This window comes from Buteo buteo, chromosome 11, assembly GCF_964188355.1.
Source record: "Buteo buteo chromosome 11, bButBut1.hap1.1, whole genome shotgun sequence".
Classification (NCBI taxonomy): domain Eukaryota; kingdom Metazoa; phylum Chordata; class Aves; order Accipitriformes; family Accipitridae; genus Buteo; species Buteo buteo.
Window position 1 is genome coordinate 10536922 of NC_134181.1, and position 12764 is coordinate 10549685.

Genomic DNA, 12764 nt, shown 5'->3' on the forward strand with positions numbered 1-12764 from the left:
CCTCACTGCTTTCCCTGCATTTTTTCCTCCAATAAGCAGTCCTGCACACAGACAGGACCAGCAGTTATTGTCACAAAGCAACAGACCTTACTAGCAATAACTACCAAACCATGTAATATTTCTTGTATTTAAAAATTGTGTTTCTATTTCTTACAGAATAGTGCATCATCTCCACTATGCTGCACCAAATGAGAACTGTCCATGAAGAGCACTAACCCAGAGAAAATTAATTCTGATTTTTTTTCAATTTATAAAATATTCACTTTTATCCTTAATAGGTATTGCTATTTTGACAGCAGTATACATAAAAGCGAAGGATGACTGGCTTAATTTCTCATTCAACAGCTAAGCCAAAGAAAACCAAGAGTTTTTTCTGAAACAAAAGGGGTAAAAAATAAATCTTAAAAAAAAAAAGAAAAAAGAAATCAAGATCGCCCTGTGAAGGCCTTTGAACTACAGCTTTGTAATTACATTCTTCAGAGCCAAGGCTGGCACAAGACAGTCTGTCATTCTGGCACCGCATCAAATTTTCTGCCAGCTACTTCAAGCATCAGTTGCTTGCACACAACGTTTCATCACTACAACAACTGAAACAAACCCAACCCTGTAAGGATGATGAAACAAGTTTTCAGGCAGCACAAAATAAAACCACTGATCTATGTCTTCTAAGAGACACACCTGACTCCTCATGTTTCTTCCCTGTAGCAGTGCTTCCCTGGGACTGAGTCCAGGCTAATAAGCACAGTGGAACTCTAATTAAAGTTTGTGCTGTGCTCAGTTCTGTGTCTCATCTTGAGGCTGCTCTAGGCTGAAAAATTCTGCATTCACAACTGTACACACACACAAAATACACTACCAGAGCTCCAGTGGATGTATTAAGAATTTTTTTTAAATCAATAGTCAAAATCCATTGGAAGATATTTTTTCCTACACACAGACAACAATAGTCCATTCTACTGGCTGATTATGCAATGATCACATCTGTAATGACTGGGATTTCTCTCAACATGCAAACTCTCATCCAAGAGACACTGTCAAATTCCAGTATTCTCAGCTATTTGCCATCACTTTTCCCCCTCCCCAAGTCACCTCAGTTGCCAGCCCTGAAAAAAGGTACTGCAGCATTACAGTAGATCCACTCTGCAGTGACGGTAATTGTCAGAAAGCCTGGCAAACCACATGCAAATTCACCAGAACACCAAAGTTACTACAAACACTTCTGTTAGCTTTCCTACCTGTCCTGGTTTTGGCTGGGATAGAGTTAATTTTCCTTCTAGTAGCTGGTATAGTGTTGTTTTGGATTCAGTGTAAGAAGAATGTTGGTAACACACTGATGTCTTCAGTTGTTGCTAAGTAGTGTTTATACTAAGTCAAGGATTTTCCAGCTTCTGATGCCCAGCCAGCAAGAAAGCTGGAGGGGCTCAAGAATTTGGGAGGGGACACAGCCAGGACAGCTGACCCAAACTGGCCAAAGGGGTATTCCATACCACGTGATGTCATGACCAGTATATAAACTGGGGGAGTTGGCCTGGTAGGGATCGCTGCTTGGGACCTAACTGGGCACCAGTCGGCAAGTGGTGAGCAATTGCATTGTGCATCACTTGTATATTCCAATTCTTTTATTGTCATTTAATTATTGTTATTATTATCATTATTAGTTTCTTCCTTTCTGTCCTATTAAACTGTTCTTATCTCAACCCATGAGTTTTACTTTTTTTTTCTCCTTATTCTCTCCCCCATCCCACTGGGTGGGGGGGAAGTGAGCGAGCAGCTGCATGGTGCTTCGTTGCTGGCTGGGGTTAAACCATGACGCTACCCCAATCCCTACTTCTAGACGGCCATGTCACACACACAGTTTGGTTCCAAGATCTTAAGCTCTCCCTGTATACCACATGAGATTCAAATAAAGATTTTTAAAAAAAAAGTAATTTAGCCAAACACAAAATTATAGCAAACATTCAGTTACTAGTTAACTCTGAAAACAAACATTTCAAAGCAGCAGCTCATCAGTTAAGCAGGAATTTCTGCTATGGTGTGTTCTTCATTCCCCTATGCCACTTGCTAGTCTCCTTGCAGAATAGGCTCCCTTTGAGCTGCGAAGCATAAAGGAAATGGAAATTTCCACTGACAGGTTCCCCAGCTTTTGCATTTTTGCATAATATTGATAGTGCTGCACAACACAGACAAGTGACTGTTCTTTCATCTTACTGTAACAGACCTGCCTCTTTCCAACACACCCAGGCAAGGTTCTTTTCTGGCCTCACCATCTTGACATTTCTTTCATGTTTACGTCAGGAAAATATGAAAATGCTTGGCAAGTCTCTAATTAGAGTCAAAACAAAGCTCTTTTCCTCACATGGCTAAAAATATATATTTTAAAAAATTTAGTAAATTTGCATATCTGTTAGATGGTAGTATAAACTGATCCACATTTTCATTCCAACCAAGGACAGTGGACATTAGACAATATCCAGAATGCATTAGAAAGAAGCCTAATTTGAATAAAGTACTAAAGAAAACAATCCTGTGTTGGACAACAGCAGTTGATGGCCTGGTACTTTGTAATATGTAGGATCATTTGAAAGCAAATGGTTTCAAATGGTGCCTAGGAAGTTTGTGCCAGTGCTGTATTTAAAGAAAGACTTTTTCCTAAATTTAAGACTATTAAATTCTTTCAAGCACTGTAACAAGCCTCTTCTTCTCACACAGCTTCTAAAAGCAAGTTTGAGATTTTTCACAAGGGAAATACCCACTATAAAGCCATACATACTTTTTTAAAGCTTGTATATTAATGAATTCATACATAAGCAGGAGCAATGTCCTCCTAAAGCATTCAGAGTGTGAAAGTCTGTTGCTCAGAAACTGTGGTAACTCTGTCATGTACAGAAGCTGCAAACCTATCAAAATAACCATCAAAACACAAGAAAGTACTACGTATTGAGAGAGACAAATAATGTATGAATATACATCCAAATTGTAAAGAATACAATGCCAAAATAAGCCAAAACCAACATTCAGCCACAACTCTACATCTTTAAATTTCCTACTAACTTTGCCAAAGTAATCTCCCATAGGTGTTTTATCAGCAGCTTTCAATCTCCTGCTCTGTACACACAACAGCAGAATACAGCTGAATAATGAAGATACTCCCACACTCCTCTCAGAGTAACAGCCCTATTAGAATAATGACTGTTAAAATCACAAAGCAATACCAGGAAGAAGGATAGTTTTATCAGTTAATGGAAGTCAGAAACTTCCAGTTCTCTTCTCACTTCTGTTAGAGGTCTTTGGTATAATGATGGAAGAAGCATTTAATCTTCAGTACATAACTGAAAGAATGAGACTTGCGAGATCATGACAATTAACTTCTACTGCTGTTGATCTGGCAATGTGAACCAAAGCAAAAGCATTTTCAGTGTATTCCATTTGCCTTTCAAGTTGAACTCTGACCGCATCATGTTGCTCCATGCTGTTTAGGTAGGGAATTCAGAGTGTGACCATTGCCCTAAAAACCAAAATGTTTCACTTAAAAAAAAAAAAAAAAAAAAAACCAACAACAACAACAAAAAACCAAAAAAAACCCCACACCACAACTGGTTGGATTTTTAAGCCCTCTCTCCTCTAAAGATCTCTAACAGAGTGCTATGCAGAGACAAGTAACACTGCACTCAAAAGTGGCAATTCTTGCCACTCAAATACCATCAAGAAGTCAGAGTAGCTGAAAGGACCTACCAGTTACACACCGTTATCTACTGCATTATTTGGGGGGAAGGGCAGAGAACTGCATTTAGGCTTCTGAATTATGTATAGTTTCAACATATTGTCAAAGTGTTCTGGTAGCCAGTAAAAGCGTGCCACAGGTCTCAACAACAGAACAAAAAGGTACAGACATGCAGAACCAAGGGTATGCAAAGTCATTAAACTGACTCTTCCAGAGATAAAACTTCAATGCAGTCATGGACACCACGCATACTACTCTGTGGTCTCTTGATAAAAAGTCTTGGTCAAACTTACTTCGAACATAAGCCAGATATAGTATTCACTCAAACCACTCGCATCGCACCAGGAAAACCATCATGTATTTCATTTGACACTGATGCACTTACACATGCTTGTTATCATGCACTTGTACATCCTACTAGCATGTAGAGAACTGTGTGGTATAAAAAGATGGTCTTCAATTGCTGTTACCAACTATCAGGCTGTTGCGATGCTCATTAAACAACCAAGCTGGCAACAGAAACGGAGACTACCTTCTCTCTGCAGCTGCTGTTTTTCAGCTTGCCACAAGATAAGTGGTGACAATACTGGCAGAATGGAGACAAAAGGAGCAAAGGCAAGACAACCCAGTAACATTCCAGTGGATCCGCTGGTTTTGTTTTGCAAGCCACCTGGATCTCCCCCACCTACAGTCACAGTTCTCAGTCCATCTAATCTATCTACTAAGTAGTCTTAGGAAGAGCTCCTCAATAGAGCATGCATATACATGCCCAGGGTACAAAGCATTATCTAATTCCACATTCCAGTCTCATTTTTAGACGTCATTTAGGCTTATAAACAGTTACTGCAAATGTGCAAATAGCAACATTAATAAATTACATTAAAAACAAATTTAAAAAAATCACACAGAAGCCTAAAAACCTCTGTGACTGGTCTCCAACAGTACTTACAAAATTACTGTTATAGAATAAAACAGAACATAGGCACATACCTATCCGTACTGTCTAAAGTTGATATAAATATTGTCCTTGAAGCTGACAGATCTTTTGCTAGAGTGACTTAACATGTTGATTTTGCGACCTGTGTTTATGCAACCCAATCTGAAAGTTTAACTCATAATACAGCATGGAAATAGAGACTTGTACAAAAGGAATGTGCACTGCCAGCAGTTCTCTTCGTAAAACTCTTCATATTTGAGAGCACATTAAGCACTGCTAGTCAATGTTTAAGTTCAGTGTGCAAGCAATTCAAAACACCTGATTTTCACAGAAAGCACAATTTTTTACACTACTACTGGATGATTGTATTAATCTGTGTAAGAAAATATATGTAGCATGGCTGTCCTCACAAAAAAAAAACCACAAAAAAACCAGCTTGAGAGAACAACAGGCTACTGTAAATACAGCATCTGTCAAAGTTAAATAACTACAGGCTGCATTTTTATCCACTTCATCCACAAACAGTAATTGCTGGCATTAGCAGGAAGTTTTTCCTTCCAAAAAGAATCTACTAGAAGAGAATTTTAGTTTTATTTAATGTAGTTCAATCTTGCTACATTTCAAAGTTCATTCTGCTATTAGCATTCAAAATAAATATAAGTAAAATACATACTTTACTCAGCATAAAGAACACTCATACACAATCTTAAACAACAGTAGAAAGTAAAGTTCAAAGACCAAACTTAAAAACAGATTTGCAGCTATTTTTAACAGAGTGAGGATTTGTATGAACTTACAGTAAGATTCCAGTTGATCTGTGGTATTCTTGTGTGAAGATTTAGACTGAACATAAGCAACAGAACTCCAGTAACCACCAATGCACTACAGCTCACAAACTCAAAGAAATAAAGGCCTTCGCAAGGGGAGCATTCCATGATGGTCTCTATGCAGATGAATGCAATCAGTGCCAAAACCTAGGAAGAAAAACAAGTGGAAAAAATATAAATAGATTTCCACATTTTGAAAGTAGCCACAAGTATTCCTGAAATTTCCATTGGGAACATGATCAGTTTACACTCAGGAATGTGTGATTTTAGTTTATAACAGGGCACTGTCTAAAGAGCAAAAACAAAAGCAAATTAATGCAAGACTTTCTGGAAATCTCCTGTTCAACAAAGTATATTTCAGCAAAATTACACAGAATCTAACATCAAAAGGACTGAGACACCCAGAAAGGCATGAAGCCCCTTCAGGCCATTGGCTTAATATGCAAACAACACCTCAAACATTTTATTTCATTTTTCACTCATGATATACTATTCCAAAACTTTAAGATGGAATGCATGTGTCTATTGGCCCAACCTCAAGTTAAATTAGATAGTATTAATATAGTGTGATTGTGAAAGACATTACAATAAAGCTATTCTTTAAAATTCATTACCAACTTGGGATCTAAATAAATTCAAAGTAGAATAGATTGAGGATCCCTACCAGCCTCCAAAAATGCAGTTTTCATGTTTTTTATCATCAATATGCTGTATATCATACAAAAATGTATTTTATCATTCCCTTGTAAGACTGTATGAGCAGCTAATAGATGAAGGAAGAACTCCTGGTGCTGCAAATGCATACATCTAACTGGTATAAAGGTTAATCACACTAAATTCAGAAGCTATCTTGGTGGAGTTAACACAAATGCAGATTTTTGCAAGACGAGTTTAATTTACTATTTAGGATAAAACAGTGAAACTCACTATCCTTAAAAAAATCTGCCCAATGGACAAAACTAAAATATATAAAAACCATACACCATTATTAGCTATCACTGACAGCTACCACTTAGATACCACTGATTACCTACCAGAGTATTCAACTTACACATGTAAGTCTATGTTTCAAACTGATTCTTCTTTAAATATAACTGGTAAAAGAAAAACAGTTGCATGGACAGTTTTGTTTTGGTTTTGGGGTTGTTTTTTTTAATTTTCCACAGCAAGCAAGGAAGGCCTTAAGAGTGTTTTGCTTTGGTTTTCAAGACAATACCACCATCCCCCACCCACTTACATTTTTCAGAAGGAATTAACTTTTTTTGCTCTGCCACAAAATTCTAATGAGACTGTAGTAAGTCACTTCAATTTGAGGATGAAGAACTCTGGGAGATAGCCTCCTCAGAGGTAAATATTCCATAATTTGAAGGTTTTGCACAAACAAAACCTAAGTTTAAAAGATTGACAGAAGCTACAATACAAATCAGTTTCTGCTAAATCCTTCTTTGCCAATTTCAATAATGTTTTGCAGATACAGTTTCTTCCAGCACTTTTTATGCTTCATCCATTAATTTGTCTTTGCCTCCTACAACAAAACTAGCAAAATGAAGAAAAAGGATTTTGAAAGAAGTTACCATATTTGTCACCAACATCAGCAGTAATTCTAAGCAAAGAACAATGCCCCACATACTTTGTTTGCCACATACTTCAGAATACAGTAGCTAATTTAAGTTTAAAAATTGATTAAAACAAAGCAAAAGTTTTAATCAAAAAACTCACACTTGGGTAGAAAGTCTCTCACAGTTCACTTAGCATGCTCTCTTAAAAAGAGCACATGCCATACTAATTTTTAGCAGCTAATAGAGCAGGCCAATTCACATCAAACAAATTCTGAACGGATACAAAGTGACTAAACACTTAATTTCAGATTTTATCTTTGACATTGAATAGCTTTGGAAAAAAAGAAAAAGAATATGCCGTGAAATGGAACATTCAGAAAACCAGAATCAAAGTCAAACTATGATTTCAGCAATGACACACACACAAAAATACTGTCCAGAACACAGCTTCACTTTTCAGTATTATCATGTAATGAAGTCCACCTTTTCTGTGAACACAAGCCTTATAACTAAAGATTATACTGAACACCATTTAAAAAAAAATAATAAGTAAGGGTCTAAAAAACGTCTTAGCCATTTCAAGCAGGATCAGTACCAACATTAAATGTTAGCTGGCAAAACTTTGACTTATAGATGTTACAATATAATAAAGTCTCCATTGTTCTTGCCACTATTTTTGATATGACACTTCTAAAATTTTTATTCTTTTAAAAAGAAATAGTTCTGCAATATTCTCTAAAAATCCTGTAGTACAAGCCCAAATAGAATAGGTTCATTTTCTAAAAATATGAACAGCTCTGAATTGTGCCACTAACATTAGGCTGAAGGAGCCAAAAACTGGCACACCAATTGCTGAACTGGGCACCTGCAACGCGGCATGTGGAGTCTCTGCTGTTTTGCTGATAAAAACCTTACATTGACTCTTCTCCATACCAGATAGCATTGCTTCCTCAAGGCTAAGGTACCCATCTTAGCAGTCAAAGCTTAAAAAAGATGAAAGAGTTTCTTGCATACAGCATTAGAAATAAACTCTGTACTGAAGAGGCACTTGAAGCAATGAACTCTTACATACTCCCAAGCTCAGAATTAATAAATTTCAGAGCAATTCTACCTTAAGACTTCATTTTATCCCTTAAGAAATTATAAAATATATTTACCTGTGACACACCCTTATAAAAAAAGTGTTAGTTGTGTACACTTAGGTTTGACTTAACCCAAACCATTTCAAAAGCAAGTAAAGATGTGCCATCAGTTTAAGTAATATGCAGTGGCATTAGTGTACAGTGGTCTGGGTTGTGGCAGCCCACGTCTATTGATATGTTTATCAGAAACATTGGGAGAAAACCTTAATTGCTTCAGTTTATGATGGAGGTTCTGGCCACAAAGCACAGGCTATGTTTTGGAAACATGCACAATAACTGACTACTAATAGGAGTATTATCATGACACAGTGGATCAGCACACCTGAACACTTGTTGATTGAGGGGACAGGGAAAGGAGAACATTCCCATGCACACAATTTATTTGTAACACTTTTGTACTTCAAGTAAGATTCCAACTAAATGTGTTACTATTTTTCTTGCAATAAAAATGTATTTCACCCTTCTCAAAGATTATCCATCCTGCCAGTGCTACACAATACCTTCCTGTTAACTGCCCATTATTTGTCTCACGAAAGCTATAGCAAAAAATGAAATCCGAATTAATCACTACATCAGAAAAAGCTACCCTCCCACAGAAACCTCCCTTTTCGTAAACAAAATAAAAACTTGTCTTTAATATGAAATATTTTCTCTTTGAAACATCACGGTAATCTTGTCCTCCCACAGATTTATGCCTCCTACAGAAGCATCCTTCTAATTAACTACAAGTAATGAGAATCTTCTATAAAAACACACTAGTGTTGCTTTCACTGGCCATTCCACACAGACATTAAGCTAATTTTGTTTCTAACAAAAATGCAAACTACTCTGAACACACAAAATGAAAGTGAAATACATTATAGAATCAAACCCATTACTTCCTCAGACAGCTACATTACTTAAAAGTGTTGTGTAAATGCTGCAACATGAGCCAAAGCAGCTGGCCAAAGGCCACGGTTCATCCAGTGACCAAGTTCATTAAAAAAAAAGTTAACATTGTAAGAAAAATGCTTCATTTTCTCTGCATTTTTAAATTTATGAAGTAAATAATTTATGAGACAGGCTATATAAATTAGGTTGTGAATTAATATAATTTTGCCACCCAGAATACTACTTGATTGGCATGGCCGTAAAGTAGACAGATGTGACCATAAGCGTGCCCCCAGAGTGTGCCACTGCAAACTGCAGGCAGACAAGAGTCAGTCTTGGTCTCAGCCATCCCAGCCTATTTTCTGAGGGACTTCAATGCAGGTTCAGCACTAACAATTTTCTCTTGTTCTCTCATAGAGCTCTGTAACTATACTGCAAACATCTCTCTAACCTATGTTTATCTCCATTGCCCGTCTACCACCCATCACTGCCTACTGAATTAGCTGATCTACATGCAGCTCACAGCTTACCAAAGCTCAAAGACCTAAGAAGTCACTTCTCCAGAGCTTCCTACGCTCTTCCCTCTGCCACACCACAGACCCAAGATAAAACTGGTGCCGTGCCTTGCCTTGCGACATTGGCTATATACACTCTCTTGGGAAGAGGGAGGAAGGACAAAGACCCTCCAGCCCTCCTGGAAGCCTCCATGCTCCATCCAGACACCATTTGAGGGCGCAGAGACCGGCGCTGCCCCAGATGACTGCGGCACAAAGCTGCAGCAGAGAAAAACCCTCGCTCCCCAGCTGCTAAAGCTCTGCTTTGTAACACAAGTCACCAATGCAACCTTGGAAAACCAGGAGACAGGATCTAGCTAGGCCCGTGTCTGCCTCCCATGATGGCAGTTACAGGACTAGCAAAAAAAAAAAAAAAGAGAGAGAGAAAAAACAACAAACCAAAACAACCACACCAGGATCATATTGATTGGAGCACAGGTCTCAGCCAACAAAATGCACACTGCCATTTGTCCAGCGTTGGAGGCGACCCTCACTTTGGAGTCACACCTCTTCTCATAGCTTAGGGTGATGAGTTTTGACAAGTTTTTCCACAAGCAGAAGTTTCAGGGTTGGTTTACTGAGGAAAAATGAGAAGCTGAACGTGGTGGAGATCTCCTTTTACATGAATTACTGCTCTCTCCCACAAATGACACAGCTACAGCTTTCTTAGGCAGAGTCAACAGAGAAAGTTTCCTCTGATGGATGAAACAAACCTTTTCATCTGTTTTTCTCTGCACTGAGTACTTTTGAGAGTTTTCTATTCCACCCTAATTGCTTCAATGCCCTAAGATTTGTATAACTCTCTTTTATTACTATCTTTCTCTTTTTTTAACAGTTGTTTTTGATTTCCCTTCTACTTCCACTCTTCTTGAAGAAAGTACAGTGGATATTGCATTGATTTGCAACTTTGTCACGATGGAAACGTCTGTTTATTCTACTGGATGCTCAGGTCCACACAGAGGCATCCTAGGCAACCTGCGATCGCACCTTTTTCTTGAACAAAGGAGATGGGAGAGTCTGCTCAACAAAACAGGATCAACAAGAACGAGCCTCAGGGTAAGCTGAGAAAAGGTCTGGGTCTGCCCAGCCCTGCAGCCCAAGGTCTGCAATACAGCTCTAACTCTGCGACGGAGCAAACCTCCCCTCCCTTCATCCCTCGTCTCCCACCACCACATCATGCAAAGGCAGGAGAGAAAAATCTCCAAGTAGAGGATTAAGTATGCAATATATTTCCCAATAATGATTTTGTTGTGCTTTATATCTCGAAGAAACTGGCAAACTGTTATCCAATTTTATTGTTTGGGACATTTAGGACCGCTAAGAACTCATGGACAGTGTAAAGCTATTGCACTTCTATTAAACAGCACTGAACCCCCACATAAAGGCTCCATTCAGAGTGAAGCAGCCCCTCACTGGAAGGGGATGAAGTGACCACAATTTAAGGCCATTTAATTCCTGAAAGAGAGCTTCTATACTGGGATCCAGTGTCCTTTAATTTAGCCACATCAGCCTCCTACCATTATTGTATTCATCTCAACTTTCCTGTAAATTCCCCTGGAGAAGGGCCCTTAATGAAGAAATCATCTGCCTTTGGGCTATGTAAATGGCTTATATTTACATCACTTTCTTGGCAACAGAGCCATGTCAGACATAAAACACTGTATTTCCCCAAAATGGAGAAAATGTGCTACGACAGGCACCAATGCTGAAAGAGAGCTTTTAGGAGGTTGCTAATGGTGTATTTTTCCTGTCAGAACATGTTGTGTTTTATTTTTGAAGAAAATAATCAAACAACTTTGCACTAAAAACAAAAAAGACAGTTCTGCAATGAAAACAAAGTAAAAAATGAGTTTTCCTGTTTATCTAAAATGTTACCACAGAAAGCCTTATTGTGTGGTTAAATGACATAATTACGCATGATTTCCAAAAAACCACAAAATGGTCAGCATTTTTTCTGCCTGAAAAATACCCACAGAATTTAGTAAGAATGTCACACTACCAAGACATTTTAACATCCAGACTGTTTAAATTAATGGTACAGCAGAATACATATGCACAAAATAGAGAAGAAATAAATTGCTTTTACACCACTTAAAGTATCTGAAGACATTAAACTTTCTTGAATTAAAATCTAGATTTATTGTTCTCATTTACTTGGCCCAGCAGTCCCAACTTAATGTATGAAACCAAGTGGGTCTCATTCCTTGCAAAGCACATGCATTTCCCACATCTAAAACAGCTGGCACAGATACGAATATTTGGGATCGTATGGCTTAAAAACAGTCCTGCTTCTCCAGCAGGAAACCATCTTTTACCCTAAGCAGAAGAAAGACTGATTTCCCGCCTGTTCCTAGTCTGCATCCTTAAGACTAAAAGAAATGTGCTATTAACTCTGGTAATTGGACTGCAAGGAGCCTTAAATCACAAATGAGCATTAAACTTTTCTTACAAGATAGACAATTTAGGAAAATGACACTCACCAGAGAGGGAAGCTTAAGAAGCACCAATGATTCAGCACCCTGGATAAACTAAATTGTGCTCTCATGGTACAAAATACAACACTGAACAAATCCAGAGAAACTCAATCAGACCTCCACATGCAACTCTGATTTGGGCTTGGTGGCAACAATAGAAATAATAGCAGAATATTTAAATTTCAGAACTTCATTGCACCTCGAGGGTTTTACATGTCACTGCAATCCTTAAGTTTTCATTATTTCTTAGTTTACTTTTGGATATAACGTGGCAAGACTTCAGCGCATTAAATATTGTGGAATCTTTATTAAATCAGCTGATCTTTTGCCACCTCCAGCAGTTTTCTATAATCCTTGAAAGATTCAGCTACTGCTGACTTCCCTTTCTCAACTTAGGCAAAAGACCAATTCTAAATACAGAACATGTTTCTGAGGCCAGAAACATTTTGACGGTGTATTATGAGAAAGGGGCATATTTAAGAACGAGGGTAGTAACACTCAAAGTTAACAACAGAATGATAGCTGTTTTGAAACACTAAGTACATCAGAACTAACACTCAAAAAAATTAACTGGACTGAACTAAGGTCAACAGAAAAGATTCTGAACTGGCTAAAATAGAAATGCATCAATTTTAAAAGTGAACTTAATCATAGAGTCTAGAATGAAAAAAAAGCTGCAG

At 37.9% G+C, this 12764-nt stretch overlaps 1 protein-coding gene across 4 annotated transcripts in view; it reads right to left on the minus strand.

The window, feature by feature from the left end:
- CMTM4 (CKLF like MARVEL transmembrane domain containing 4) overlaps positions 1-12764 on the minus strand; it is a 41270-nt gene that overhangs the window by 15849 nt on the left and 12657 nt on the right. For all 4 annotated transcript variants that reach the window (XR_012652173.1, XR_012652172.1, XM_075040002.1 and 1 more), the window contains exon 2: positions 5456-5632. Coding sequence is in view for 2 of the 4 variants with exons in the window: in XM_075040002.1 (XP_074896103.1) it covers positions 5456-5632 (177 nt within the window). In the remaining 2 variants the exon portion in view is untranslated. The remainder of the gene's footprint in view (positions 1-5455; positions 5633-12764) is intronic.